The 27556-nt window shown below is 51.3% G+C and overlaps 1 protein-coding gene across 6 annotated transcripts in view; it reads left to right on the top strand.

Moving 5' to 3' along the window:
* The window catches only part of AKNA (AT-hook transcription factor), a 74157-nt gene extending 49908 nt beyond the window's left edge, over positions 1–24249 (top strand). For 4 of the 6 annotated variants that reach the window (XM_038374746.2, XM_038374745.2, XM_038374748.2 and 1 more), the window contains 16 exons: positions 270–397; positions 1692–1908; positions 2768–2922; positions 3814–3987; positions 6322–6598; positions 7221–7327; positions 7824–8074; positions 9225–9375; positions 13609–13779; positions 14346–14405; positions 14625–14737; positions 15423–15533; positions 15784–15882; positions 17062–17187; positions 17869–18037; positions 18797–24249. In XM_038374746.2, the coding sequence (XP_038230674.1) occupies positions 270–397; positions 1692–1908; positions 2768–2922; positions 3814–3987; positions 6322–6598; positions 7221–7327; positions 7824–8074; positions 9225–9375; positions 13609–13779; positions 14346–14405; positions 14625–14737; positions 15423–15533; positions 15784–15882; positions 17062–17187; positions 17869–18037; positions 18797–19088 (2601 nt within the window). In that variant the 3' untranslated portion in view covers positions 19089–24249. The remainder of the gene's footprint in view (positions 1–269; positions 398–1691; positions 1909–2767; positions 2923–3813; positions 3988–6321; positions 6599–7220; positions 7328–7823; positions 8075–9224; positions 9376–13608; positions 13780–14345; positions 14406–14624; positions 14738–15422; positions 15534–15783; positions 15883–17061; positions 17188–17868; positions 18038–18796) is intronic. The other 2 variants (XM_043498628.1, XM_043498629.1) reach the window with 1 other exon arrangement.
* The last annotated feature ends 3307 nt before the right edge of the window (positions 24250–27556 follow it).

The following is a 27556-nucleotide window of genomic DNA, read 5'->3' as shown; positions in this document are numbered from 1 at the left end:
CTCTAGCTCAGTTGACAGAGGCTCATGCTTCTGGTTCTGAAGGTCCCAGGTTTATCTCCCCTGAGGATTTGTGATGGCTGCATGTGTGTGTGGTCCTGGCTTTGTTACCCCAGGGATTCACAGGCCCAGTTCAGTTCAAAATCCCACCCTCACGACCCAGCCAGACGCCATCCTGGGCATGTCATCTGGAGTAAGGATTCCATACCGTTGGGAGGTGGGGGGGCCGAAAGCTCAGACTCACACATTTTGATGTGCTGCCCCCGTTGTAGGCATTTGCGAGGCTGAAGAATACGCAGGATGCTCTGGAGCGAGCGTATCTGCAGGCCCGGGAAGAGTACCGCCTGCAGCAACAGCGCCCAGGCGCAGCAGGGCCCCTTGCGGACTTCGATCCAGACAGGTAGCTTTTTTTTCATCTGCCTTTGTTCCTTAAACTGTGTCCTCTTCAAATGATGAGTTGTATCAAGAGGAAGCATGGCTCAGTGCTTAGAGTGCCAGCTTGGGACTCCAGAGGCCAGGGGTTCAATTCTGGGCTCGGCTACAGGTACCCTGTGACTTTGGGCAAATTGCTTAGTTTCTCTGTGCCCATCTGTAAAAGGCAGATGACAACACTGCCCAGGGGGTGAGGATAAACGAGGGGCTCAGACACTGCGATGATGGGGTTAGAGCCCAAGAAAGAAAATATTGGTTAGATAGAGAGGGGCTCTGGGACTGGAGTTTAAGAGCTCGGTTTCTTTGAGCAGCCGGCCACGAAGGGGTGTGAATGAATGCTAACTCCCCTGCCGATGAGCCACAGTCCATCAGTGTGATTAATGCAGCCACGTTTGTGGCACTGGACTGTCCTGTTGCGATTACGCCATTTTATTCTAATCTACCTGTGTTTCCTGATTGATACTTATGGACATTAATGAAGGGATGAGGTCGGTGACTCCTAAGCAGTGAATTACTGCCTGCTGCATTCCAGTCCCTTACTAACCAGCTCTGTCGGCTGATTTCTCCTGGCTCATTATTCACATATTTAAAAGGATGCTCTGACGCTGCAGACAATGACTTGGAGCCGCATGTGTACCCTGCGTGACAGATGAGCTCTAAGAGCTGGTGGGATTGGACCGGATCTGATCTCAGCCACATGAGTGTAAATCCAGGGTAACCCCACCCACACCCGTGAAGTTAGTCCTGATGTTCACTGAAATGGACAATAACAGCACCTGTAGGTATATTAGATAGGGTAAAAACACGTAAGGGGAGAAGCCAGCCTAAAGCTGAAGCACCTGCTATTGGCCCCTGTTAGTGCCCTTTGGTCTGGCAAGTCCCCTGCTGCAGAACCTGGCCAAGAGCATTGCAGTATGGGGTAATTGTTATGTTTTATTTCTTTTGCCAGTGCCCTGTCTCAGAGCAGAAGCCCAGTGTGCTAGGCACTGTACGCACACCCAGAGACAGTCCCTGCCACGAGCTTGCACTCCAAACAGACAGGCCAAACAAAGGAAGGATTGTTACCAGATAGGGATGGGGCCACAGGGAGTCACCCAAGCAGCCTGTAGCAAAGCAGGGACCTGAACTCCGATCGCCTGGGTCCTATGCCGGTGCCTTATCCGCTGGGCCATCCTTCCTTTCTAAGCTGTGAGCTGTTTCTTTCCATCGGGCCAGGGTTTTGAAGGTCCTCACCCCTCTGCTGCTGGCATGATGTGTTTCAGAGCAGTGGAAGGGGAGATATTCTGCTTGGGAATGCACTTGGAGGAGCTGAAGGATGGGATTGACCGAGCGCAGCAGATCCTGCCCTCCCCGAGGAGTTGCTCTGAGCCAGCCTTGCCTCCCAGCTGTTTGCCAACCCTGGTCTCAGAGCCGCCACTCTCCTCCCCAAGGCCGTCAGTTCAAGCCCCGATCCCAGCCCTCCGCACTCCCTACCCTGAGGTAAACACCGTGCTGCTCTCGGTTTCTGTGGCCTGAGGTTTCCCAGGCCAGGTGATTGCTGACACTTCTCATTCCGAAGACATTACAGAAAATTGTATTCGAAGTGCTTTCAAATGATTCCTCTTTCAGCACCTCCTACAGAGAGATCCCGGAACTGGAGTAGAGGGGATGTCCTGCCTGCAACCACTGCTGCTGCCTGGTTCCCTCAGTGACTCCTACTGGGTCAGACCAGAACTGGAGTAGCCGTGAGCTCTCCCGACCCCCGACCCCCATCCACACACTCAGCCCGAGCTCCCACTCACTTCCCTACAGCGCCTCCTGCTGGAAGGGGCTGGAGCTGGAGTAGTGCTGAGCTGCCCTGACATGGTGTAGAAGCCCTGGCTTCTTTTGAGATTCTTTTCATTTGTGGTTTCAGAGTAGCAGCCGTGTTAGTCCGTATTCACAAAAAGAAAAGGAGGACTTGTGGCACCTTAGAGACTAACAAATTTATTTAAGCATAAGCTTTCGTGAGCTGTAGCTCAAAAATAAATTTGTTAGTCTCTAAGGTGCCACAAGTACTCCTTTTCTTTTTGCGAATGCAGACTAACACGGCTGCTACTCTGAAACCTGTCATTATGCAAGGCACTGAATTTAGCCGTATAGAGTGAAGTGAGCTGTAGCTCACGAAAGCTTATGCTCAAATAAATTTGTTAGTCTCTAAGGTGCCACAAGTACTCCTTTTCTTTTTCCATTTGTGGCTTGAACTAGAAAATTGCCGAGGTCCTTTGCAGCCAGCATATCGGTACCGTTCCCTGCAGCGCCCCCTGCTGGCAGAAGTGTTCTGGTTTGGGGGCAGACCTTACCCCTTTCTGCCCCCTAGGCCCCTGTTCCAAAGCATGCCCGCGCCCAGATGCAAGTGGACGCAGAGGTGAGTTCTGCGAGTGGCGAGATGGAGGAGGAGAGAGAAGAGCTTCCCGAGCCCCTTCGGCACAAGCAGCTTCAAGTGGAGAAGGACTTTGATAACCTGCTGGACCAGTAAGTGTTGCCCCCGCTAACCCAGCCAGTCACTTGCATGCTGACGGGTTGAAATGGACATGCACGCTCCATGTTACGTGCTCACAGCCAGCACCTGTGCAACACAAGTGCCTGGCATGCAGTGATCATGCAGTACAGTAATTTTGTGCCCGAGGGGGATGTGTTTCAACTTCAGGCAAATCAATTCTTTGCCGGTGTCAGCTCTCTGAGGCATTCACACCAAGGGGCCTGCGGGTCAGGGGCTCTGAATACACAGCATAGATCTCTGCAGTAAGAATAGTTTCACTGCCCATCCCATGCGGGAAAGGTGCATTTCGTCTCATCACTGTGTTTGTGTTTGTAACTGGGAAGGGGAAACTGATGTCGTTCAGGCCAAGAGTTCAAGCATCGACTTCTCGTGGCACAAAGGGCAATTGGTTCCCACCCCTGGAGGCCTATGTCCAACCCGGCCATGGACACGCGTGTCATGAGTGTAGCAGCTTCAGTCTTGTCCCCTGGAAAAACCAACACATGATACTAGCCTGGCAGGGGCAGCCACATCTGCATTGCCAAAGCTGTGTGGGAGCTTGGTGCCGAAATCATTAGAGCCTCTGCCAGGTAGGACTGAGGTGTTTTGGGAGAGCAGTGAGGGAAGAGCTTTTGCCCATACTAGACCTTGCTCGGATAGAGCTGCCAGGGCCCTGTTTGCTTATGCACCGGGCGGCTAACCTGTTCTGCGAAACTGGCTGCTGAGAGTCAATCCAGATCAAGTGGGAGCTGGCGCATCATCCTAAGGTGCAGTGTGCCCCTGGTGTTTTAACTGGGTCCGGGTGCCGGAACATGGTATTGCTGCCACTAGGAAGGGGACCTCTGGCTGAATGGAGAGACACTCAGTCTCTTTCATACCACCAGGTACAATAGCTTCAAGTCCTTGCCTGAATCTCTGAGCATGGAACAGCTGGGCCTGGAGGAGAACGGCTCCCCACAGGAAGTGGATGGCCCTGCTGCAGAGGATGCTGGGACGGCTGAGAGCTCTCTCGGGATGCTGTCATTAAAGGAAGAGAGGACCCCTGTGACCGCTCGGCCGTAAGTAATTCAGGAGCACGAAATACCTGCCCTGTGAATATCCTGCACTAACTCGGGGGAGAGGGGAAGTGATAAGAGACTAATTTAAAGGGACAGGGCCAACTGACTGTAGGGTTGTGTTAGAAGCGGGGGGGCAACTCATTACAAAGCTTTTTTGTTATTTAAAAAATAAATGTCTATTAAAAACTGTTTTATTTTCATTTCTTTGTTTAAATGCCCTGTCAGGTTGGAAACCCAAAGGCTAAAGTGCAGAGCTTTATGTTTCTGCTAAGCTGATCAGCTGTGAAATATTTCAGAGTAGCAGCCGTGTTAGTCTGTATTCGCAAAAAGAAAAGTCTCTAAGGTGCCACAAGTACTTCTTTTCTTTTAGCTGTGAAATAGTTTACATTATTGGTGTTTGCCTTGCCGTTGTTAGGGTTCAGAGGTAACACACACTGGTGAATGGGGTAGTTCATGCCTGTCCAGGGCCGTTGTTTCTCAGGAAGGCTGCACAGCATTATGTTGCATTTGAAAAGTTTTCTTTGCAGTCAGGGTGGCTAGACAGGCCTGGATTTTCAAAAGTGGCCACTGATTCTGTGTATCTCAATTATCTAGGGCCCAGTGTGGGACTGGCACCTGTAATTCCCTGTCACTTCATCTAGTGCTTCTCCTGAGATCTCTGAAAATCAGCCCGTTGTTGTTGTTGTTTGTTGTTGTTATTCCTCAGTATTTCATGGGGGGGAGAGAGAGAGATTTTAAACAAATCGCCTTCGCAACATGCAAGATCTTTAAGCATAAAAAGGGAAAAAGTAATGTCAAAAATTTATCCCCATGAATCATCCATCCCACAAACTGACTCCATAGTTTGTGGAGTCAGGAGTGTTGTTAAACCCTCTGTAAAATTTGTGCATTTTAGGTGCTCAAATGGACTTACTTATTGATTGATTGTATTGTATTGTGGTAGGGCCTCTGAGCCCAGTCCTAGATGGGGACCCTATTGTGCTAGGCGCAATACAGACGCTGAACAGAAAGATGCTTTCTTCCCCAAAGAGCTCACAAACTGAATTGCCCCTGGATGCTCTCTTGAGTTAGGCTCCCAAAATCAGTGGCCACTTTTGGAAATTTTTCAGCTTTTTTTTTTTTTTTAATGAAATCTTCAACTTTGCAGAAATTGACGGTAGCATCAGGGCAGTATGGGCTCAATCTAACCCCTGCTACATGCTATTCTTCTGTATCATATTTACCAGGGCATTGTGTCTGGAGTGACCTAAATAAGAACTGAGTCCCACTTTTGCTTTACTCGGATAAAATGTAATAAACCAGGTGCACAAAGACACCTTCTCTCTCTATCTCCCAAGTCACAAGCAGAACAAAGGAGCCTTCAGCTATTACTTGCCCTGCTTTGGAGGGCAAGCGGGCTGCGGAAGCGAAGAGGACTCTGTCCCTTGGGGGCAAGTCCATTGCAGAGCAAATAATAAAGAGAAGGAGGGCATCCAAGAGGAGGAAGAAATGGGGGTGGGAAGGGGGGAAGAAAAGTGAGCATGCAAACTTGAACACATTCTACTGACTAGGAGAGAACCAAGGAACTGAGGCTCCGGCTGTTTACTTGTATAATGCCTGTAAGGCACTCCAAGATCACAGTAAAGGTCCAAACGGTGCCAGGAGCTGTACACATGTAAGGAAGATGCTGCCCCTGCCCTGAGTAAAGCTAACAAGCTAAGATATAAATCCACCCATCTGGTCGCGGACTCCCCACATCATTGCAATACACAAGTGGAGGCCCTGGGGCCTGTGATTTAAGGTGCTTTTCTTCACTTCTCAGCTGCATAGAGCTGGTCAGAGAGGTTCCTATGAAACACCTTTTTGTCTGACTTCGCTGGTTGCTGGAAATCAAAATGTTTCGCAGAGACAGTTGGGATGCCAACAAAGTTCCAACAGCCCAGTCTGTCAAGAGGTTTGTAGGAGGTGTGTGTGTGTGTGTGTGTGTGTGTGTGTGTTTGAAATGGAAACCTGCCTGGTTTCCTGCCAGCATGCCCACTCAGCTCCTCAGCAGCCTGCCTGCCCGGCCCCTAGGGCTTCCAAGTCTCTGGGGGAAGCCCTCCAGTCAGAGCACCCTGGAATCGGGGCTCCCAGGGACAGCCCACAGGAGTAGTGCCCAGGGGCCAGGTCTCCCATCCCTTTTGTGGAGCACTCTGATTTTCATTTCGAATCGGAGGCTAACCCAGTTTTCGACTCCGGAAATCCTCTGGACCTGGCGGTGCTGCAGGAGACCAGATGGCAGCAGAGCTATGACAAGGGGGCACTGCCCCATCTTGACAGAAGGTTCTGACTGATGTTGCTTTCTCATCCTGACAGGCAGCCCCCGGAGAGGAAGTCGCACACCCTGCAGCCAGGGGAACACCAGCAGCTGGTCAGGAAGAGCAGTCGCTTGTCCTCTGTCCAGGGCGAGGAGTCCCTCCCTCGGAACATGGCTATTAAAGCCAGGCCCCAGGACGCAATCCCCAAGCCGTCCTTTGGGAGGCAGCAGGAGACACTATCCCGCCAGAGCAGCATGGCCAGCATGGTGGGCAGCACCATTTCTGAGCACCTTCCGCAGAAGCCTTTCCGTCAGGCAAAACCCTCACGGTCCGAGGTAAGCGCCCAGGAGGGTGAAATGGACGGCAGGGCTCCCACTTACTTGGGGTCACTAAATTTGAGGCACAGATCCAGAAGCTATTTCTGAAAATAAGGCCCTGTGTCTATAGAAATTGCCTTCTCAGAGGCTGAAATGCAGCCATCTCTGGTGTGTGGTCCACTGCAGCTGCTTAACAGCACACTGGAACACCACCCAGCAGGTCCTTAGAAAGGAAGGGAAGCATCATTTCCATGCTTAAAGCTGCAGGAGAGTTTCTGGCGCAAAATGCAATTCTCCAACATGGAATATGGCCCGTTGCATCTGGAGGTAACACCCTGGTTCCTGCAGAATGGGCCATGAGGTTTAGTTCATGACCATATGCTCAGAACTTCAGTCTTCTTACTCCTATAAAAGAAAATGGGCTCCAGCAACATAGCCCACCCCCCCACCCCCCCCCAACACCATGCTGAGACATTTGTTCAGTGCTGATTTCGAAGGAGGAATACCACTTACTGATTCACCAGCACCATGCATCGGTATGCATGTACTTGTACTCCAGCTACAGACCAACTCTGCCTGGTCTCATGGCCAGCATCACTTGTGTTGTTCCGAATTGGATCAAGTTTCCCTTTGTTGGCAGGATCAACGCATTGTGTCCTCCAGAGTACGGACGCGGGTTGTGGGGTCGGAGGCCAGCAGGGTGTCCCCGCTGACACGCACCCCAGAGCATCGCCCCTCTCGCACTGCGTATGGACCCTTGTCTCTCTTCTCCCCCCTCCAGCTCCTATGACCTGCCCTCATCCCCACTCCTGCCCTGGGGGGCTGATAAAAAAGGGTCCAGGGCTGAAAGCATGTGCGATGTGATGGAGCCTATGGATGGGGAGGAGCTTGAGTATATGGGGGTTGGTGAATGGAGGTGAGAGAAAAGGGAAGGGACTAGAGCAGATGATCACACTGGTGGAGGGGATCGTGAGGAGATGGGGTGAGCAGTGAATTGGGGACAAGGGTGAATGGGACGTGGGGGTCTGGAGCGCATGGAATGGCGAAGGGAGTGATTAGTGAACGGGGGAGGGTAGTTACAGAGTGAGTGGGTTGAGCAGTGGCTGGGACAGGGGTGCCAGGAAAGACACATGAAGGAAGAGACCAGAGGAAACCAGCCAGCTGGGTGAAACACAGCAGCAGCCAGTCTGGTAATAGCTTGGAGACTCCGTCAGTGAGGCTGGTGTATTTGCCTTGTTCCCAGGACCCCCGGCCTGCTGGGAAGATCTGGCCCCACATCCAGCCCTGCTGCCCTTCGCACTTCCCTGCGGAAAGTGGCGGCCCCCCTGCCGTCGGAAAAGGAACTTCTGGACATGTACACATCCGCCAGCCAGGGGCCCCCCCGAGGCAGCGCCCAGAGACACAGCCTGCCCCGTGGCAGCCCCTCTCAAGCCAGCTCCCCTCCCCAGTGGGCAAACAGCATCACCAGCGAGGTGGGACCAGACGCAGACATCAGTGAGTAGAAAGTGCCCATCACCTGGGTGTCCGGGCACCTCCAGCATGAGACACACATTGTTTTTTGTAGGGGGCAGAGTTCTCTTCCCATCTTCCTACAGTGAGAGGAACTGTCGCTGATACAAACAAAAAATAACAATTTTTTTTTAGAACGTTTTCAATTGGTTTCCCCTACATATCTCATGATTTTCAAAAACTATTTTTAGTTTAAAAAATCATTTTTCTGAAAACCAAAATGTGGGGGGAATTTGCTGTTTCAATAGAAAACTGGGAAAACATGGACCAAAATGAAACGTTTCCACCCAAGATTTCATTTTTGAGATAAAAGATTTGGACCAGTGCTAGTCATTCCCATGTGCCTGCTTGGGAGATGGTGGTTTAAAAGGGGATGATGGGGCTCAGGCAGCCAGGGAGAGAGCAGTAAGAAAGGCCCACAGAGACGATCCACTTCCACATTGTTTGGGGGAGCTGTACTGGTCCCTCAAATTAAAGCTGTACCAGCCAGTGACCTCTCCTCACCCTCAATTCCCATCACCCAGAGATCTCTCTTCCCCTCGTACCCACAGCCTTTGGACACAGGCTCTGGGATTTGGCCTAAGTTTGCTCACAGGCAGGGTAGATTTCAGGGCTCCCAGGATCTTAAGTCCCCCTTTGGTTTATGTCTTGAGACAAATCCAGCCTATGTCCCCTTTTTCCTCAGGCACATGGATCAGAGGGAAACCAGTAGCGTACCGGGGAGTCTCCATTACCCCGTCAGTTGACTCACTCAGTCCTATTCCTTTAACAGTGGGTGGCTCTGGAGACTGGGCACGGGAAATGGAGTCTTTCACTTCCTGGGTGCTGGTTTGAATCCCGCTCAAGCTGATAGTGACTAACCTGGCTGTTGGGTGACCTGGGTGGAATGAGTTTGGGAAGGTCTCATTCCAGTGGACTGAGGTCCACACTGCATTTGTGCCACTTGTTCGCAGAGAGGTCAAGGAGTGACTGAACCATGGAGACTGAATCCTTCCCCACCCAGAGGAGTTGCCTCCACCTTAACGGGGAGGGAAGGTGTCTGGGTCAGACCTGAAAATGGTCACTGGTGAAAAAAAACGAGGCACCCAAAGGTTGCAGCTGTTTAATGCCCGGCACTGTCTCCTTACGTCCCCAGCTCACACGGACTCCGAGGCAGAGCAGGACAGCAGGGCCAGCACCTCTGATCACCGTCCCAGCAAAACTAGATGCCCACCCAGCTCCACCACCAGATCGCCTTCCCCAGTCCGGGCTCACCACGGCCTCCTGGGCTCCCGCGTGGAACGAGAGTGAGTGTGAACTCCGCTTCAGGGGCAGGGCTGTGTCAGCAACAGCAGCTGCATTCCCTGGCCCTTTGGGGCACCAGCATCTGCTGCGGGGATGGGCTGCTGGGGTGAGACCACCAGCCCCTCTGCGTCTTTGGCTGTGCATGAATCTCTGCAGCATTTCTCCATTGTCGTGACCAGCCTCCTCAGTGGCAGCTCCATCTCTGAGCCGGGCTGCTGCTGTCCTAGGCTGGAAGAGCCCTGAATTTATCTCCCAATGGAGCATTATGACGTGAAGATGTTGTGACACCGAGTCACACTCTGGGCTCTCTGTCAGTGATGTCAACTCTGGGCCATTCCCGACTGCAACCCCTGGAGCAGTCCTCTGCGGAAAGGGCTTTGTATCCAGCGCTGTCATTAGATTTCCCTTGAGTGTCGTTAGCTCCCAGTAAGCCAAGCAGCCCCCGAGCAGAGGAGGTGGGGGCTTGTTTATCTGCTTTCTCCGAGCAGGGGAGGTCTGGGAGGGTGGGGTGTTCTGCCTGTTCTGTGCCCTCTCCTTGCATAATGTCAGCAAACATTTCTGAGAGTGTTGCTAGGACACTGCCACTCTCAGACGCTAGTGTGGCAGGGGTGGGGCTGGGAGGAAACAGCGCTGGTTTCTGTGCATGGAGGAAGAGGGACGTTTTTTGGAGATCTGAGCACGCCGCGTCTTAAAGCGCCCACCCCAGGCGAGATCCCTTATCTCCACTCTCCGCCCTGCTCTAGGATTGGTTTATACTGGGCTGATGAACTGGTTCCAGCACATGTTGTGTTAGAAAGGCGGGTCACGTGTTTCTTTGGGCTCAGACGTGCTGAGAGGGGCCAGGCCTTGGGACAGGCAGGCTGGGAATCTCGGTACAATAGATCTCTCCCGTGGGAGCGAATTCAGCGGCAGCTCCCCTTCCCATGGGGAGATGAGAGATCTTAAAGCCACAGGAGGCCACCTCACCAGTACTGGGGCCAGCTAGCCGGAGGGAGGAAGCGGAGAAAAACTGGACATGACAGCGCCAGTCCTGGCCTTCTCCACCATGTGCGTATCACTCCGATTTGTGTGGCCTCAGCATGGGGGTTCCATCCCGTACGCAGGCCGCCCCCTGGGTCAAGGCAGAGACCATCCAACTCATCTCACTGTGACCACAGTGAGGCCAGGTCTGAGGCTTATTCTAGCAGGTGGATACTAGGCCCTCGGTCGAAAGCTTTGCAGTGTCTTAACTGGGACTAGAAAGCAGAGTGGGGCCAGATCAGATCCTGCTGGGCAAACCAGGGACAAAGTGGTCTTTGGAGGCAGCTCTTCTAGGAGCGAGTAACCAGGGGGAGTGGGGAGAATCCCACACAGTGAGTCCCTGGCTATATAGCACAGCTAAAGTAATGTCACCAGGGCAGCCTCTGTGATCACTGCCCCGGGGATGGGCTGCAGCAAGAGCAGATCAGTGGGAAAGGGTCAGGGAGTTCCCATCGCCCTCGCTAGCCGAGTGGTTGGGTGGAGCTGTGAGCTGCCCTCCTGGAACATCTACGAGCTGGATTGAAAACTTTTATTTCAATGCAGGTGCCTTCCGTAGCTAGGGGGATAGAACCAGGGGAACTGACCTCTCTTGAGGCAAACTGGGATCTGGTTTGCCTCAATAGCCCCTCTGCTCACTGCCTGGCTGCCTCATTTCAGCCTGGCAGGTAAAGTGTTAATGCTCATGTCACTCACAAGAGGAGAGAGGGGAATGACAGAGTAAGAAACCTGCCCCCCTTTGCTCTCTCACAAACCTGCATCTGGTTATACCCTGATTGGAACTAGACCTTTGCCTAGCTTGGGGCAAGAGTACCCTGAAGAGTCTGAAGTTTCCAGAACCTTGCAAACTATTTCAGTGGGGTTGGCAAACCTAGTGTGAATTCCCATCCCTTTCTCCTTGTTGTTTTAATTTGACTCAGCCAGATCCTCAGCTGGCGTAAATCAGCATCATCCTGTTCAATGCATTGGACCGACATCAGTTTACGCTAGCTAAGGATCTGTACCCTGGTGTTTACTTCCCTGAGGGTGATTATGTATTTTCCTAGCTAAAGGGCAGCAGCTTGTGCTGTGTATTCCGGATAACCGGGCCACCCCGGAAAGCTGAGCTGACCTAAGTAGGTGTCCTGCATCCTGTAATGAACTGGACAGTGTGTGTCTGCATCCCACTGCCTCCTACTGGGGGGAGTCAGCCCTGCTCAGGTGTGTCTCAGATCCCATCGTGCTGATGGAGATTCTCCTTTAGCTCAACTGGCAGGGCCTTGTGCTTTCTGGAGCAGGGAGATCAGTGTCCTTCCCCCCGCTGTCACCATGAAGATCTGAGAGTTGTGATGTGCAGCTTAGTGACACCTGAGAGAGGCCTGAGGTGGCCACGGATTTCAATGAACCTGGAACCCAAGATTATGAGTAGGCTGGAATTGACCAGTCAAATTTGCGTAGCCTTAGTCTGGGTAACTTTTTTGGTATTTCTAGCTCATTCCCTGCTATGCTGCATGGTTCTGGGTAGCAGCCAGGGCTCAAATAGGAAGGAGAAAGCATCGCTCTCGCTGTGTCTCCCGCAGCTATCTGGTGAGAGAGCCAGTTCCTGGGAGGGTTCGTACCTGCCTTTGCAGAACCCAGAGGCCGGCTCAGTTGGAGAAGACTCCATGTTTCCAGAGTGTATCCAGCCTGAACCTCCACATGGTTTGAAGTTCTCCTGTCACCGCTCACAGGACATGTTTCATTGTGAAACCTTCAGGCCAAGATTATCAAAAGGGACTAGTGATCTGGGTGCCCGGCCTCAGGTGCCTTAAAGGGGCCCGAGTTGCAGTGGCTGGGTGTGGAGCATTGTCTGTTGCTTTCCAGTTGCTGGGGTCAACCTGACAGGCTTTCAAGTTTGACTTCAGTGTGTCTTTATATCATTTGGACTGGCCCCCAGGAGAACAGCGCCTTGCTTTAGCTGGCTATAAAATCCGGCCTTGGGTATGCTTGAGTTGGCTGTACGAACGAGAGGCCCGACCAATACAGCTGAGCTTTTATCAGCATGGGTTTGAATGCTGGACATCCAACAAGGATGAAGGATTTTGATATTGGGAATATTGTCCCCCCATTTGACCCTGCAAACAGATTGAAGACAGCACATATGGAGTGGTGGCACATTATCCGTGACTCACAACCACACAGAAGAATTGTAAGCATGATTGCCCGATAACTATTTAGCTTGGTGCTTCTCTTGACAGCCCTATCGTTCCATAGGTGGTGTGACGGCATTCCCAATGCACAGCTGGCGTGGGCTGTGCGATGTGGAATCTCATCATCAATTATGGCATTCTGTGACAGTGTACTCCTTAGGTAGCAAAACTTCTCCACGGACTTGAGAAGAGCACGGTTGATCTCCATGACTGGGTCAACGTGCACACCCCCTAGCACAGGCTGGTACAGCGCTTCGCTTGGAGAGGCTGTCGGAGCAGAGTTGCATTGCTGAATCAAGCTGCACCGTGATTAGATTCTAGTGGGAAACATGTGCGCAGTTCCTGTCCCACTCTCACATCCATGCAAGCCATGCGCGTACTGGTGCAGAACTGTAATGAGGAGAGCGACCGATGTGGATGCAGGCTTAAGTTCAGAGTTCCGTCCGCCTCCTAGCGAATGCTGTTGATCCCTCATGGTTTCTCCACCTTTTCAGAGTTCCTTCTGGAAGGGCAATCATGTGCGACTATAGGCTGTAACTGGCAGACGGCTTATTTGATTGCAGCCTGCATTCGTCATGTCCAGTACCGTCTTTGGGCATCTGCGGCACTTTACAGGGGCACCAGCTACCTTGGGTGCCAATAGCTGTGAAGCCATGTCAGCTGCTTGAGTATTTACCCCAAGTCCTGGGTGGGGCTAGTCCATGCTGCCACGGCTTCACTGCTATTGTTACTCAAGCTAGCTTCGATCTACATAGATTAAAGCTAGCTCTGGTGTGTCTATGCGCGGTGCAGTCACACCTCCTGGTTGCAGTGTAGACATGCCTATAGACATGGTTACTTTTAACTCTCGAGTCTCCAGGATGATGAGCAATGGCATCCCCTCGGCAAAGGTCTGAGGATTTCTGGTGTCAGCCAGCAGGAGTGGAGATGGGACTGGCCATATGATTTCAGGCAGGCGGAGAGGATGGAGTATTCCCCATTTCCCTTCTAGATCAGACATTTCTCTTCTAACCTGCACTTATTAATCCTTTATTCCCCTTCCCATCCCAGCCAGGCCATCCGGGCTCTGCAGGACGAGGTCACGCGGCTTCAGCAGTGGCTGGAGGAGAGTTTGCACCAATCCCGCAGCTACCCAGAGGGAAAGTCATCCCCGCGCACCATTAGGAGCAGGAGGCAGCCCGAGTGGTACGGCCCCTCAGTCCGGAACTCAGGCCCCTTTGGGTAGGTGCCAGTGTGCAACACAACGTGGCCTTGTTGCCTGTTTTGCCTTTCCTGCAATCTCTGCCAGCCGGAGTTCAGTGACATAGGATGGCTGACAGCAGCCTCCTTCTCCAGTTCTCTCTGGTGTCCAGGGAGATTTGTGCCCCCGTGGAACTGACCTATTTTCTGCTGAGACTTGAAAATTGCTGAGCAGGAGGGAGGTACAGGGAGGCTGTTCCAGCTGGTGGGAGCGGTATGAGGAGAAGGCTCTTGCTCCAGCAGCGGTGAGGGGGTGTGACAGGTTGGAGAGGAAGTAGCACCAGACAGGTGGAAGTGGGGAGTAGGGAATGCCAGATGTGAGACAGCACGGTGGGGTCCAGCCTCGGCTGGTGCTTCTGGCTTTTGGGGACACAGGTGCCATATAGCTCCTGTCGAAGCTAGTGGGAGTTAGGCTAGTGTAATGCTGACAGAACCGGGCCCTTTATCGCACCAGTGAAGGGCTGGTAGCTCTGGCGGGGGCCAGGTGGGATGTAGGCCTTTTTCCTTGCAGCTTTCTGGGTGGCTGACAAGCTTCCCCTGGATCTTAGGAGCGGGCCCGGCTCATTTCACCCACGTGCAGAGTCCCCGGACAGCCAGGGCCACAGAAGGTGACAGACGATTGTGTGAGCACCCTGAGTCCCCCCAGCAGTCTTGCCAGTCTCCCCACGGACCCTGTCTCCTGAGCACATGGCAGCTCGTCCTCTACGTGCTTCAAGGCAGAGGGGGTGACTGTCTCTCGGTGCAACCAGAGACCACCCCAGTGCCAGGTGCACCCAGAACCGGGGTGCTGAGCCCTCGACTTCACTCTGTGTCTGTCCCTTTCCCAGCGAATCCACAGAGAGGAGCCCAGGTGAGTTTGGGGAGCCAGCTCCAGTGATCAAGCCTGCGAGGCGGGTGAGGTCGGCATCGCTCCCTCGGGATGGACCTGAACTGGATCTCAGTAAGTAGACCCGTTGGAACCTACCCCATCTGGGATCAACCCGGCTTCTCCCCTGCTTTCCGGGAGCAATTACTCGGGGGCAGCAGACTGCAGAGGTAGCAGAATCTGCTTTTCCTTCCACTCTTCTTTGAATTCCCCCTCCTAAAAGGGATTTTCAGACCCCCTTCCTATGCGTGCAGGAGGTGAGAACGGCCACTCTGTGGTGCACACACGTGGGCAATGATACCAGCACCCTGGGAACGTTCATGACAGGCAGGCTCACACCCAGATCCAGCCCTCCTGACCTTTCGGAAAGCTGGAGGCTGGACCTGGATCCAAACTCCGCAGTTTGTGCCCAGCTCTTCACAGTCATTACCCTAGATCCTGTGGTTGTTCATTCACACAAGGGTCAGGGGTTGCTGCAAGCACAAGTGTGTTTGCGTGACCCACCTGCAACTCCCTCCTCTGACCTGGTGATGACAACACACATTTGAGTCGGGTTCGCACCACGGTACCACACCTACTCCGCCCCTAATAGCCCTTGTACCAGTGCGTGCTGGGAGAGTCAGCTATCCCATAGTGCCTAGAGAATAGGCGCACAGGGCAGCACCCCCAGCACGCAGGGCAATGCACTCGCTGGTTAGAAACTCACTAGGAAGGTGTCCAGTGGCTGACTGTCTAATCTGGTGTTCTCGGTGATCTGCAGCTTCAGATTCAGACTGCCCCCCGCCGCGGGCTCGGGATGGGAAGCCCAGAACAAGCGTCTCCTCCAGGCAGAGCCCTGCGAGGACGCTGACATTCAAGGGCCATTACACAGGTGGGTGAGCACGAGCCAGGCCCTGCTCTGCCCTGGTGCTGCCTCCCTTGTAACACCCTGGGCCACCCTATGTTCTTAAACTGGATCTCTGTTGTCTGCCCCATGCACACGCTGACTTGATGCTGTGCTTGCCATGCAGGAGGGATCTTTCTCTCCCTGCCATGTGAGTGACACAGCTCAGCCCCCCCCCCCTTCCCAGCTAGGTGCCCTCTGCGATGCATGCTGAGCCAGCTCTTGTTGGATTTTGCAGGGACGCGCTACCACTTATCTGCCCCCGTGTCCCCAGAACGGAGGGAAGACACGGGCCCCACTTCCTGCCTCCATTGCCAAGGGACCAGGACACAAGCTGGTAAATATCCCATCTGCTCATCTTGGGCCAGACGCCCACACCTCCCAGCGGCTTTGCTTAGTATTTGCAACTCGTAAAATAACAAGATTTTTGCACTTCATTAGCGCCTGCTACCTGAGATTTCTGAGGCTTCACAAATACCCGCTAATGAAACCATTAGTTACTTAAGGCCTGAACCAAGGAAATAACGAAGCCTCACGACACTCTGATGAGAGAGATGCAAGGGTCATGCCCCACTGATATGCAGATTTTTTTTGGGTGGAATGCACTCTGAGAGAGGGTCTCATGGCCAACCTCAGGGTGGAGGGACCTCCCTCATATTGGAAAAGGAAGGAGACGGCTCCCTCTGCTGATTGCACAGAAGCAGGATTGGCCAGTAGCCACTCTGACGGCGAGATTTGCAGGTATGGGGCTCGGCACAGACACTCCTGAGGCTGCTGTATCCCTACCACAAGAGAGCAGGCTAGTACGGATCAAAGCATGTGGCATCCTACACTGCTGTACTGTTAACTCAGCCTGGTTGCACGTATGGCTCTTGCTCTCGCCTTTGTTACATGTGACCCTGTGGTCATTGTTCATTATTACGGAAGCACCCCACATAATCTACAGGATGGGTGACATTGCCAAGATGAGCCTGCCAGAGCTGCTGTAATCCTTGGATTTTTCTGGCCTTTCAGTGCAATCTTGCAGTTTTCCCATTGTGCTAAAGCCAGTTGTTATCGTCTGTGAGCTCCGTGTTACAACCTGCTTTGTTCGTCTTGTTTCCCGATGCTAGCAACAGACGGCACAGAAGGAAATGACCAGCTTTCCGGACCTGTGTGGAACCATTTAACTTGGCTAAAGATTAACTTGCATTTTGCGCCCAGCATTTTGAGTACATTGCATGCAAGTTGTGATCCCCTCAAGTATTTGCCTGAATTTTTGCACGGCTGAAGGCACACTCCAGTCGCTGAGAGGAACCCACAGCTGAGCTAAAGCTGCACGGTTCCATCTGCATGTTGTGACCCAGCATTGTTTGCCATCCATTTTTTTTTTTAATGTTTTTACTTTCTGCAAATTGCTTTAATCTAGTATAATTACAAGTTTGCTGTTTCCAAACAGCCTGAAACCTCCTATATACTTCTGCTGCCCTTTGCAACTGAGATTTTTGTGGAATTGCTTTACTCACTTGTTTTTTAGGCAATGCATCAGCAAGGGACACCTTGAGACCCACTCAGCATAGCACTCCAAGGAAGACGCACTGTCCAATCTGCAACGGGACCAGGAGCGCCCCAGTTTCTAAAACCAGGGACAAAGCAGCACATGGTAGGTGAACAGTTTGCTCTGTCTGAATGTTTCCGTTCTATGAAGAGCTGCTCTGCTCTTCATAGAGGAGTAACCCTGGTGAATGGTTCCCATCTAGCAGAGGGACCTACTGGCCAAGGCCATGCTGAAAGCTGAATTCAAAGCTCTGCCGTTCCAAAAAGGAGTCACTGCAGAGGATGGCAGTAGCAGGCCTCCCAGTCACACTAGTTCCCCAGCTTCAGCCAGCAGGAGTTGCTATAGGTAATGGAACTGGAGTGCCGGCTGTGGCTCACAGCTGCTGCAGCGCTAGCCTCTCCCAGGAGGAGTTGCTGTAGGTGATAGTGTTGGCACGTGGGCTAGCTCTCAGCTGCCGCCGTCCCGGGTCTGCCAGCGGTGGCTGGGAGGGAATGGAGTGCTACCTGGGAGAACTTAGAGGCGTCCGCGTAAGGGCTGGCGCGCTGATAGCGCAGGACCTGACAGGGAAGGGTTTTCCAGCACAGCCACTTGCAGGTGCGATTCGTCCCCAGGGGAGCTTATTCCAGTAGACTGAGGGGTGCATCCCCGGCCCTCTCTTTGTCCTGAGGCCAGACTCACCCCGGAATCCGTGGCGTAGCACCAGGGATGGATTTAGCCTCGTGGGTGTCCTGTCCATTCACACCGAATACCAGGGTGTCTCCTATGGTGTGTCGTTCTTCTCCACAGCAACAGGGCGCAGCACAGAGAGCTCCTCATCTCAAGGCTCCGGCCGCCGTCACAAACCCGAGAAGCCGCAGCAGCAGCCTGGCCTGTGGTACCTGGCGGCCCCACCCCCTGGCACAACTGTCAACTATATCCCAACAGTGCCCCTGGTGCCTTACTCGCCCTCTGTACTGTAAGAGTGGCCCACACCATGTTGGTTGGGGTTACTGTGGGGAAGGATGTTCAGAGTTTCCTTCTGGGATTGTGGGAGGCAGCCTGGGATCGCTAGGGCCAAAGCAGAGCCTGTGGAGGGGAAAGATGGGCCAGCAGTTGGGGCACTAAGTTGGGACTTGGGAGAATGGTTTTGGTTCCCTGCTCTGCCACAGACGTCCTATGTGACCTTGGTCAGATCACTTAGGCCCAGATTTTTTAATCTGTTTAGGTATTGCTCCACTCAGCATTGCCATGCCTAAGTGATTTAGGCACTTAGAAGCTTCAGCTGGAGTGGTGTGTCCTATTTTGGGCACCACACTTTAAGAAAGATGTGAACAAACTGGAGAGGGAACAGAAATGATAGGTTTGAAAAACCTGACCTCTGAGGAAAGGATACAAAAGGGGGCACGTTTAGTCTAGCAAAGAGAAGGCTGAGGAGGGCATAAGTCTTCCAGTATGGAAAAAGTTGTTTTAAAGAGGACAGTGATCAATTGTTCTCCGGGTCCACTGAGCGTAGGACAACGAGTAATCAGCTTAGTTTCCAGCACAGAAGATTCAGGTTAGATATTAGGCAAAACTTTCTAACTCTGCAGGTAGTTCAGCTCTAGAACAGGTCACGGAATCCCCATCCCTAGAGGGTTTGCTGGACAGGTTGGACAAACGCCTGTCGGATTATCTAGATTTGCTTGTTCCTCCCTCAGCGCACTGTATTTAGTCTTTGTTTTGATTTTTTTTCCAGCTACTGTTCTCCACCAGCACCTACCTCAGTCCCCGGCTCAGCTGGCCTGCCTGCCCATTACTCCAGTGAGTACAGAGTGGCAGAGCTGAAGCCCTGGGCCACCCGGCAGCAAGCCCATGGTCGCCACCACTCCCTGATGCTTGACTTTGACGACCTGGAGGACCTCAACTGGTCCCTGAGCCGGGCCATGGAAGCCGCCAAGAGCATGACGTTCACCACCAAGCAAATGAACAGGTTTCTGACCTCTGAACTGAGCAAGGCAAGGCACCTGAGGGGATCCTGCCTCTTCTGACGGAACCTGGAGTCGGCATCCTCTGGGGCCTGGCGAGGACAGTTTGAGCTGGCAGGCTGAGCCTCTCCAAACATCTGGAGATAAGCCCCCCGGCATACGTCTGGGGAACTGATTTGCCAAAGAATGCCTAGACTGTCCCTCAGCTTCCCACTCCTTCCAGTGGGGCTGGAGAGCCGTCCTCCAGCACCTGAGGAGTGACATACTGGAGTCTCCGCACGGGATCCGCAGAGGAAGCTAAGCCTGCAGAGTCCTCTCTCCACCCTTCTCCAGAGCCACCTCAGCCCGCATGTTACAGTTGCCTTAAGCCTCAAGCCTCTCTGCTCAGTGGGACCGGAGCTGCCGTTGCACTGGGGATCTCACCTGCCCCTCTCTGCTTGGCCAGTAGCTTTCGGTTGTTGGTGGTTTTCTTAAAGGATCAAATGTTAAGAAGAAGGAAGATGGTGAAAACCTCGGGACACGTGGCTAGGCAGAGAGCTGTCCTGGCCTCCCAGGGGCCTGAGACCCGCACTTTAGAATCCCCCTGGCCTCGTCCCTAGAGAGCACCCTACTTTTAAGTATTGTTTTAACTCCTCTTCTCCTTCTCCCCATTGGCCAGCTTGGAGATGGACACCGGCCAATGGCTTACCATTGCACTGTGAGATCCCACCCCTTGTCCCTTGCAGAAATTTCCACTTGGTCCTTACCCCACCTTGTGTTGCTAAATCAATCCATTTCCACGTGGCTCTATCCCAGTACACCACATCACAGGGTTACCAAGGCACAGCCCAGCTGGGACAAGCTCTGTTTACAAGCTGAGCCTTTTCACGTATCGCTCTTGTTTTGTGTAGGCCCTATCAGAATAAGGCTCCTCTTGCAGTAAAGGTTACCTCAGAGTGCTTGTGACGGACAGGATACATATCTCTCTTTTTCTATGTTCATCTCAAAGGTGAATGGAGGAGGATCAGATGTTTATGTGGAATTTTATTGTTTTTCTACCAGGTTACTCCTGGCTGTTGTTGAAAAAAATGAAGGACATTCCCATCAGGGCAAGCCCTGGTGCCATCTTCACCAGACCAGGGGTTCATCCAGCCCTGTCTGACCGGCTCCAAAGCTGCAATCACATGTCTATAAACTCTTCAAATGCCGTAGGGGGTGCAGTGCACAGCCCGGGAGGAATCAGTCTTTGGGCAGCAGCAGGCAAAGGGTTAAAGGAACATTGTCCAGATAAGACATGCCCATCCCAGCAGTTTAGATGATTGGAGTGGAAACAATTTTTAGCTGCTGCTTTGGTAATTTTCACCATATCTGCTGTTTCTGGCTTTGCTGTGCGGGAAAGGAAGCACAAACAGTCAGTTTCATTTTCTGTTTCTAAGGCCTGATCCTGAGAAGCATTGAGCACTCTTGCTTCTCCTTGAATTTGGGAGAAGTCACAGGAGCTCAGCACTTCTTGAAGGTCAGTCGCGCCGATTAGATCCCCACACTGATTCTCCTGGGCTAGCCCTGTGCTGGAGCTGGCCAATGCTGCGTCAGTTTTTGGTTTAACCTTGTTTTCATTGGCACTTATTTTGAACTCTCACAACCATTTCTGTGGAGATGAAAACCCAAACCTGCAATCAGATCCACTAGGGTGCCGTCCCCTTCTCCTCTCCCCTCCCCCCCAGCCCTTGACAAGAGCTGATAGAAAAATATGTAAGTGTCATGCAAGTGTTCATTTTCTCTACATTTTTTAGTGAAAAATGTCAACGTTTTCCCACTTTCCACTGGAAAAAATCTACAGCCAGAAATATTTCAGTTTTTGGTTCTTCCCCCTTTCTTTCTCCTTCTTTCTATGCTGCCACTGAAAAGCCAGAGGAGGAAGGAAAAAAGAAAGTAAGCACTAGAGGGATCAATAATTGAAAAATGTAAAGCAAAAAAAAAAAATCTTGTTCCAAAGTTGGAAAATTACAACTGCCACCACAACCACACATCTGCAAAAATGTTCAGGGTTTTTTTGGGGGGAAAGGTGATTTTTTCAGTGGAATAAAAATTCAAATGGAAAAATTTCAGCAATGCTGTTGACATCAGTAAGATTTTTGCATGGATGTAGGAGTCTGTCTTTCTGTCCACCTGTCTGTCCATCCATTCCCATAATAACCATCTCTCTATCTATCTATCTCTCTCTCTATCATCTGATTTCAGGATTGTCATCTAGGTTTGTAAATCCCCCCTTTAAAAAAAAAAGTTTTAACCAAAATTGGACACTGTCCCTTTAAAACCACAGATCTTTCTGCTAACTTAGGTTTCGGGTTTGGCTTATATCAAGCTGTTTGATCCCCTTAAAGAAGCATCTGTTTGCATGTTGATATTTTTAATGGAACATTTCTCATTGTGGTAGCTGGTGAGTGGCTAAATCACTCTCTCTTCAGGTTTTGGTTGTGTGTGTCTTTGTGTGTGTGTATGTGTATGTATATATAATCAACATAATCCTTAGGGCATTTCACTTTTTACATGTAATTTATTGGTTTTTTTTTTTTTAAACTTCCTACTGTGTGTGTGCTATTAAATCTGCGAGGGGTAGTGAGCAACTTCCTCTCCAGCCTATAATGGTCCTTGTCTGTGCAAATGGTGCATGTGCACTGGGGCTGGGGTCAGAGGGTCACCAACCAATCAAGCCTCCTTGGAAAAGGTAGGAACAGGCTCCCTCTACAATGCAATAGCAGCCAGTTGCTGATCTGATAATAGGACTTGATCAGGACTTTGCAGAAGGAGAATAGAGCACAGGTACTGTTGAGGCTGTATCCTGTTGCACATTAGCATGGATCAAAGCACGTGTTTGGACATAGGAGGAAAAATCTCTGAATGAAGGTACATCCCGACATTGCTCCCTATGGTACGTCATGCCGTCGAAATTTAAAATGGAGTAGATTTAACTCTCAAAAGCTGTCCTAGCAGGGTCTTTCCCTTATTCCAGCTTGGGTGGCTGTTTCGTGAACAGGTCATTTAAACTCTCCCAGCAAAAGTGGTACTTACTCTAGTTTCCAAATCAGCAGTGTAGGGAGAGTTTGACCATCCCTTTAAACAGTGAACTGTCTGACCCTCAAGTGCCATTTAAACCCCACGAGGGGATGGAGCCTGGGCGTGGGAGTTAAGGTTGCTTGGGGCTTGTCCACACACAGATGTTGCACTGGTTTAACAGCACAGAATCATAGAAGGTTGGAAGAGACCTCAGGAGGTCATTTAGTCCAACCCCCTACTCAAAGCAGGACCAACACCCATTAAATCATCCCAGCCAAGGCTTTATCAAGCCGGGCCATAAAAACCTCTAAGGATGGAGATTCCACCACCTCCCCAGGTAACCCATTCCAGTGCTTCACCACTCCTAGTGAAATAGTGTTTCCTAATATCCAACCTAGACCTCCCCCACTACAATCTGAGGTCATTGCTCCTTGTTCTGTCATCTTCTACCACTGAGAACAGCCGAGCTACATCCTCTTTGGAACCCCCTTTAGATAAAACTAAGTAGCTATGTGGACGCTCATTGATTTTAAACCTGGCTTGTATTGGTAAATTAGAGGTGCAAGGTAAATCACAATAAGCTGGAACCCAATTAGAAAAGTGTGTGTATGTATGTGCACACTCTTGCCTTGGTTTAAAATCACACCTTTAGTCAAACCTGTGCAGGCTTATGTGCAGACAAGTTTTTCAACAGTGACTAGTGATTTTTGGTGCCCAACCTGACACCCTTTAAAGACGGCTGAATTTCATAGGGTAGGTTATCAGCACCTCCAAAAATTCACCTTTCAGATGGCTCAAGCTGGACATCCCAAACTTAAGGCACTCCTAAGCTCGAGTCGCTTTTCAAAATCTTGACCCAGGCCTTGGACTATGTACTACAGCGTATGGAAAAAGTCACCATTTTGGCCTCCGTGAGAGATGATAACCTCGTCTTTCCACATCTCCGCTCAGGGTCTGTACCACGCTCCATGACACATGTTTCGCCTGGCACAAATGTAACTGTGCACAAGCCATCTATCATCAGGCCATATCTCAAAATCCCTGCTGAAGACCAACTCCCATTGACTACAATCGGAACACTCTTGGGGGTAGGGTGACCAGATTTTATAGGGACAGTCCCGATATTTGGGGCTTTGTCTTACGTAGAAGCCTATTATCCCCCACTCCCTGTCCCGATTTTTGACACTTGCTGTCTGATCACTCTACTTCAGAGGAAGGATTAATCTCTGAAAAATCATGAAGTAAAGGGTTTTGAGAATTGATCCTGAACTTGTGGCTTTGTTTATATGTAGGACCTACCCCAAATGCCCCATTTTAAAAATTATTTATTGCTTGATTTTTTTTTAGTAGTATTATAATCCAATTGTGGCTGTTTTTAATGCACAAGGCAAGTTATCAGGTCTCACTCTTTTTAGGGACCTCACAGAGCCACTGAAATTATGTCCCAACACAGACAGAGTCCTGGAACAAGGGGAAGTTCTGGTCGATCCATAAAGCTTCAGAGCTTGCATAGTGAAACTCATCTCAAACACCCGCTGACAAAAAATGGAGTAGCTTAACAGAGCTAGTCTGAACTGAACTCTGTTCAGTGGGGGGTATTTTGGGGGCAGTCTCTTAAAATGTGTATTTGTGTGAGAACCTCTGTCCATATAGACAATGGAACCCACTGACAACAGCTTCGGCTATATAGTGAGGGTCAAAGAGAGGCCCCGTTTCCGTGCAGCGCACTGAGCAATTCTCATTGAAATGTGAAAGCTTTGCTTAGAGTGAAGTAGTTCTGTGTGAGGTTTTTTTAAAAAAAAAAAAGATTGCTAGAAGAGGCTTCCATTTGACAGACCAAATTCAGGCCTGGTTTTTAAGGGTGCAATGCCATTGACTTATAGAGGAATTGCACGGACAGCTTTGAATTTTGCACATGTACTTGTTTTCTTATCGCAAAGCTGGTTGTACTGTGGCCAAGAGCCCCCAAGCTCTTGAAACCAGGACACTGTGATTAATGCATCCTTGCTGGGAGAACACAAGACATCCGGGTGTGTGTATTTAATTCTAGGAACTGCAAGAACAAGAAGTGACTGTTACGTTTTCAGCATCTCCTGGTTTTGTAATGAACTAGCAGAGCCATTTGACAATATTTTGTAACGAGATAATTGCCTATTTTTTAATGAAATAAATTTGTTTGTTTTTCAAACTGTGTCTCTCTTGTGTGTTTTGGATACAGCCTTGAGCTTCAGGGAACACAGCCTTCCAGCTAGCTATTACTTATATATTACTGCAGTGGCTGGGAGACCGCATTGTGCTTGGGGCTGTACATACACATAGTTAGAAGCAGTCCTGCCTCAAAGACTTAAATAGCTAAGACAAACAGTGGGTGGGAGGGAAACGAGAGACACAGCGAGGAGAAGTGACTGTCCAAGGTCACCCAGCAAGTCAGTGACAGAGCTGAGAATAGATCCCAGGAGTCCTGAATCTAAAGGCCCAGCTTTTTCATGGTATTTAGGTGCTTACGGATGCAAATAGATACTGATGAAGATTTTAAAAAGCATCTAGACACTTAACTCCAATGGGAAGTAGATGCCTAGGTGTTTTTGAAAATCTCACTAGTACTTTTAAAAATCTGGCGTGATGTCCATGCCCTGCCCACTAGACCACGTTACCTCTTTCCCAAGCTTTAGCTTCAGTTTGGGGTTACCAGTGGAAAGGCTACTTTGTTTCCAACTCCTGATTGCCGGCCAAGGGGCCATTCTAATTTCACCCCCACGAGGGGTTCCAGTTCTCCCCAGTGCTGCTGAGATCAGAATCTGAGCCACTCAGCCACCCTTGCAAGGTTAGTAACTCTTAGAGACAGCGCAAACAAAGGCAAGCCTATGGCATATAGATTCCTGGCTGGGATTGGATGTACTCTGTTGCAGACTTTTCCATAGCTCCCAACATCCTCCATGCATCCATCATTTCAAAACTAACCATGCTCCATTGAGATAAAGGGATGGAAAAGGACACCAGGCCACCCTGATTATCCAGAGGTCACTGAGGGCACAGAAACCTGCCGATGCTCAGGAGAGCCAGCATATGGTGTCTTTTGACTGTAACCCAACGATAGCAGTAGATAGCTATCCACTGTAACCCAACAATAGCCTGGAAATGTGGGGCAGCCAGGAGCTATGGAAGTTTCCCCTATGCAGCTGTGGCAGAAGAACCTGGAAATGGTCACGCTGGGTGGGACCAATGGTCCATTCAGATCAATATCCCATCTTCCAATAGTAGTCGGGGCCAGGTGCTTTAGAGGGAATTAACAGAACAGGGCAATGATTGAGTGATCCATCCCCTGTGGTCCTGTCCCAGCTTCTGGCAGTCAGGTTTATGGATACCCAGAGCATGGGGTGGCAATGTCCCTGGGTCACATCATAAATTAGGATAGCTGCAAGGGTGGTCTGAGACCTCCACCAGCTCTGCCAATGCCTTGGCTGAGCAGGGGGGTAGCTAGCCATCTGAAATGTGCAGGGACAATGGCTAAGCTGCTATGTCCTGCTGGCACTATGATTCCCTCTGTCTGGACCAGTATCCTGCCCGTCTGCATGGGTGCTTGCCTGGGGCACACCAGCTCCTCAGCCTATTAGGGGAATACCTTGGCTAATGGATAAAGGGGCCTAATTCTGGAGCATGTAGCCAAGGCAGAGGGCAATGAAAATTATTAGGGGGCTGGGGCACAAGATTTACAGGGGGGGCTGAGGGAACTGGGGTTATTTAGTCTGCAGAAGAGAAGAGTGAGGGGGGATTTGATAGCAGCCTTCAACTACCTGAAAGGGGGGTTCCAAAGAGGATGGAGCTTGGCTGTTCTCAGTGGTGGCAGATGACCGAACAAGGAGAAATGGTCTCAAGTTGCAGTGGGGGAGGTCTAGGTTGGATATTAGGAAACACTATTTCACTAGGAGGGTGGTGAAGCACTGGAATGGGTTACCTAGGAAGGTGGTGGAATTTCCTTCCTTAGAGGTTTTTAACGCCCGGCTTGACAAAGCCCTGGCTGGATGATTTAGTTGGGGATTGGTCCTGCTTTGAGCAGGGGGTTGGACTAGATGACCTCCTGAGGTCCCTTCCAACCCGGATATCCTATGATAAGGCGTCCAGTCCCTATCGTACAGCTGGAAAGATTCCACAGATCCCTTCCCGCAGCATCAGGGGCTTGTATTAGACAGCTAAGCCCAGCCTGACCTCATCTCAGATCATAAACTACCACAACCCCCCCCAAAAAAGGAGTGCTTGTGGCACATTAGAGACTCACAAAGTCCTCCTCTGCTTTTTGCGGATACAGACTAACTCGGCTGCTACTCTGTAACCTGCCACAACCCCAGTGTCTGTTGATCCTCCAGGCCCTTCTGCCTGTAAAACAATAGGGAGTTGGCTGGAAAGTGAGATGGGGAGGAGGGGGAAACAGCAAAATTTGCCTTACATTTTCTCACCAAAAGTTGGACAATTTTTCCTGCCAGCTCTAAGAAGATGAACTAGCCCCGTACATGCAGGAAGGTGGTGTGGGGGGGGGCCCCTCTAGTGGACCGTGTGTGCAGAGACATAAGACTTACCAGGCCTCGGGAGTTCTGGCACTCGCAGGTGGGAGCTAGGATTCGCCATGTAACAGCTCTGCCCTGGGGAGCTCTGGAACTGCTACCTCGACAGGCTCAAGGTTTGTTTCCATGACCTCTGCTTTTCCCACTCCTTGCAGGTGTTCGCACACTCAGTGCGTTTCTTTAGCTCTTTCCCATCGCAAACAGTGCAATGCTCTTTATCAAACAAACTTGTGCAAGCAGTCCAGTGCCCCTGAGCGTGGCGGGATGAGGGGCGCGGTTACTTGAGGTAAGGAACCTGATTTCAGCTGTGTGCTTACTGCAGTGTCCCTCCTGCTAGGGACGTAGCAGGTCTCCATTGTACACAGCAGAGGGCATGAGCCTGAGGAATTCAGTGGCAAAGCTCCCAATGACTTTATCAGGTGCACAATGACTAACCCAGCCTCTCCAAGTGCTGGCCTGGACCCAGTGTCAGGCGTGGCATTTGACACTCCCACCTGCCCTCTCCTGTCACACCTGCCCACCTGCTCGCCCACACCTGAGCACACAGCAGCCATGACCTTACCATTGCACTGCCACGGGGACTGGGGCCATTGTAGTGCCCGCTGAACGGGCAGCTCGAAGGCCCTTGGCTCTCCCTGCTAGCTCAGAGCCATCCAGTGGCAGCACCAGCAGCCCCTGTTGGTGGGACCCCGATACTGGTTGTAGGCTCCCCCCCATCATGGACACCAGGCTCACCCGTTCCTTCAGATGTTCAACCCCATTGCACCCAGCTTCCGCAAGCATCCCCCTGCCCCAGAGCCCATGCAGCTTCACCCCCCCCTTCCCTGAACTTCCCGGCTGCCCACTCTCGGTGGAGACTGGTGTGAGGTCTCTGGACATGTGCAGAGGACCTCAATGGGTGTTGGGGGTGGGAGGTTGAAGGGAGGGAAGCAGAAT

The sequence above is a fragment of the Dermochelys coriacea genome, chromosome 16, assembly GCF_009764565.3.
Source record: "Dermochelys coriacea isolate rDerCor1 chromosome 16, rDerCor1.pri.v4, whole genome shotgun sequence".
NCBI classification, from domain to species: Eukaryota; Metazoa; Chordata; order Testudines; family Dermochelyidae; genus Dermochelys; species Dermochelys coriacea.
The sequence above is the reverse complement of the archived record's forward strand: the minus strand, read 5'-3'. Positions and strand labels throughout refer to the sequence as shown.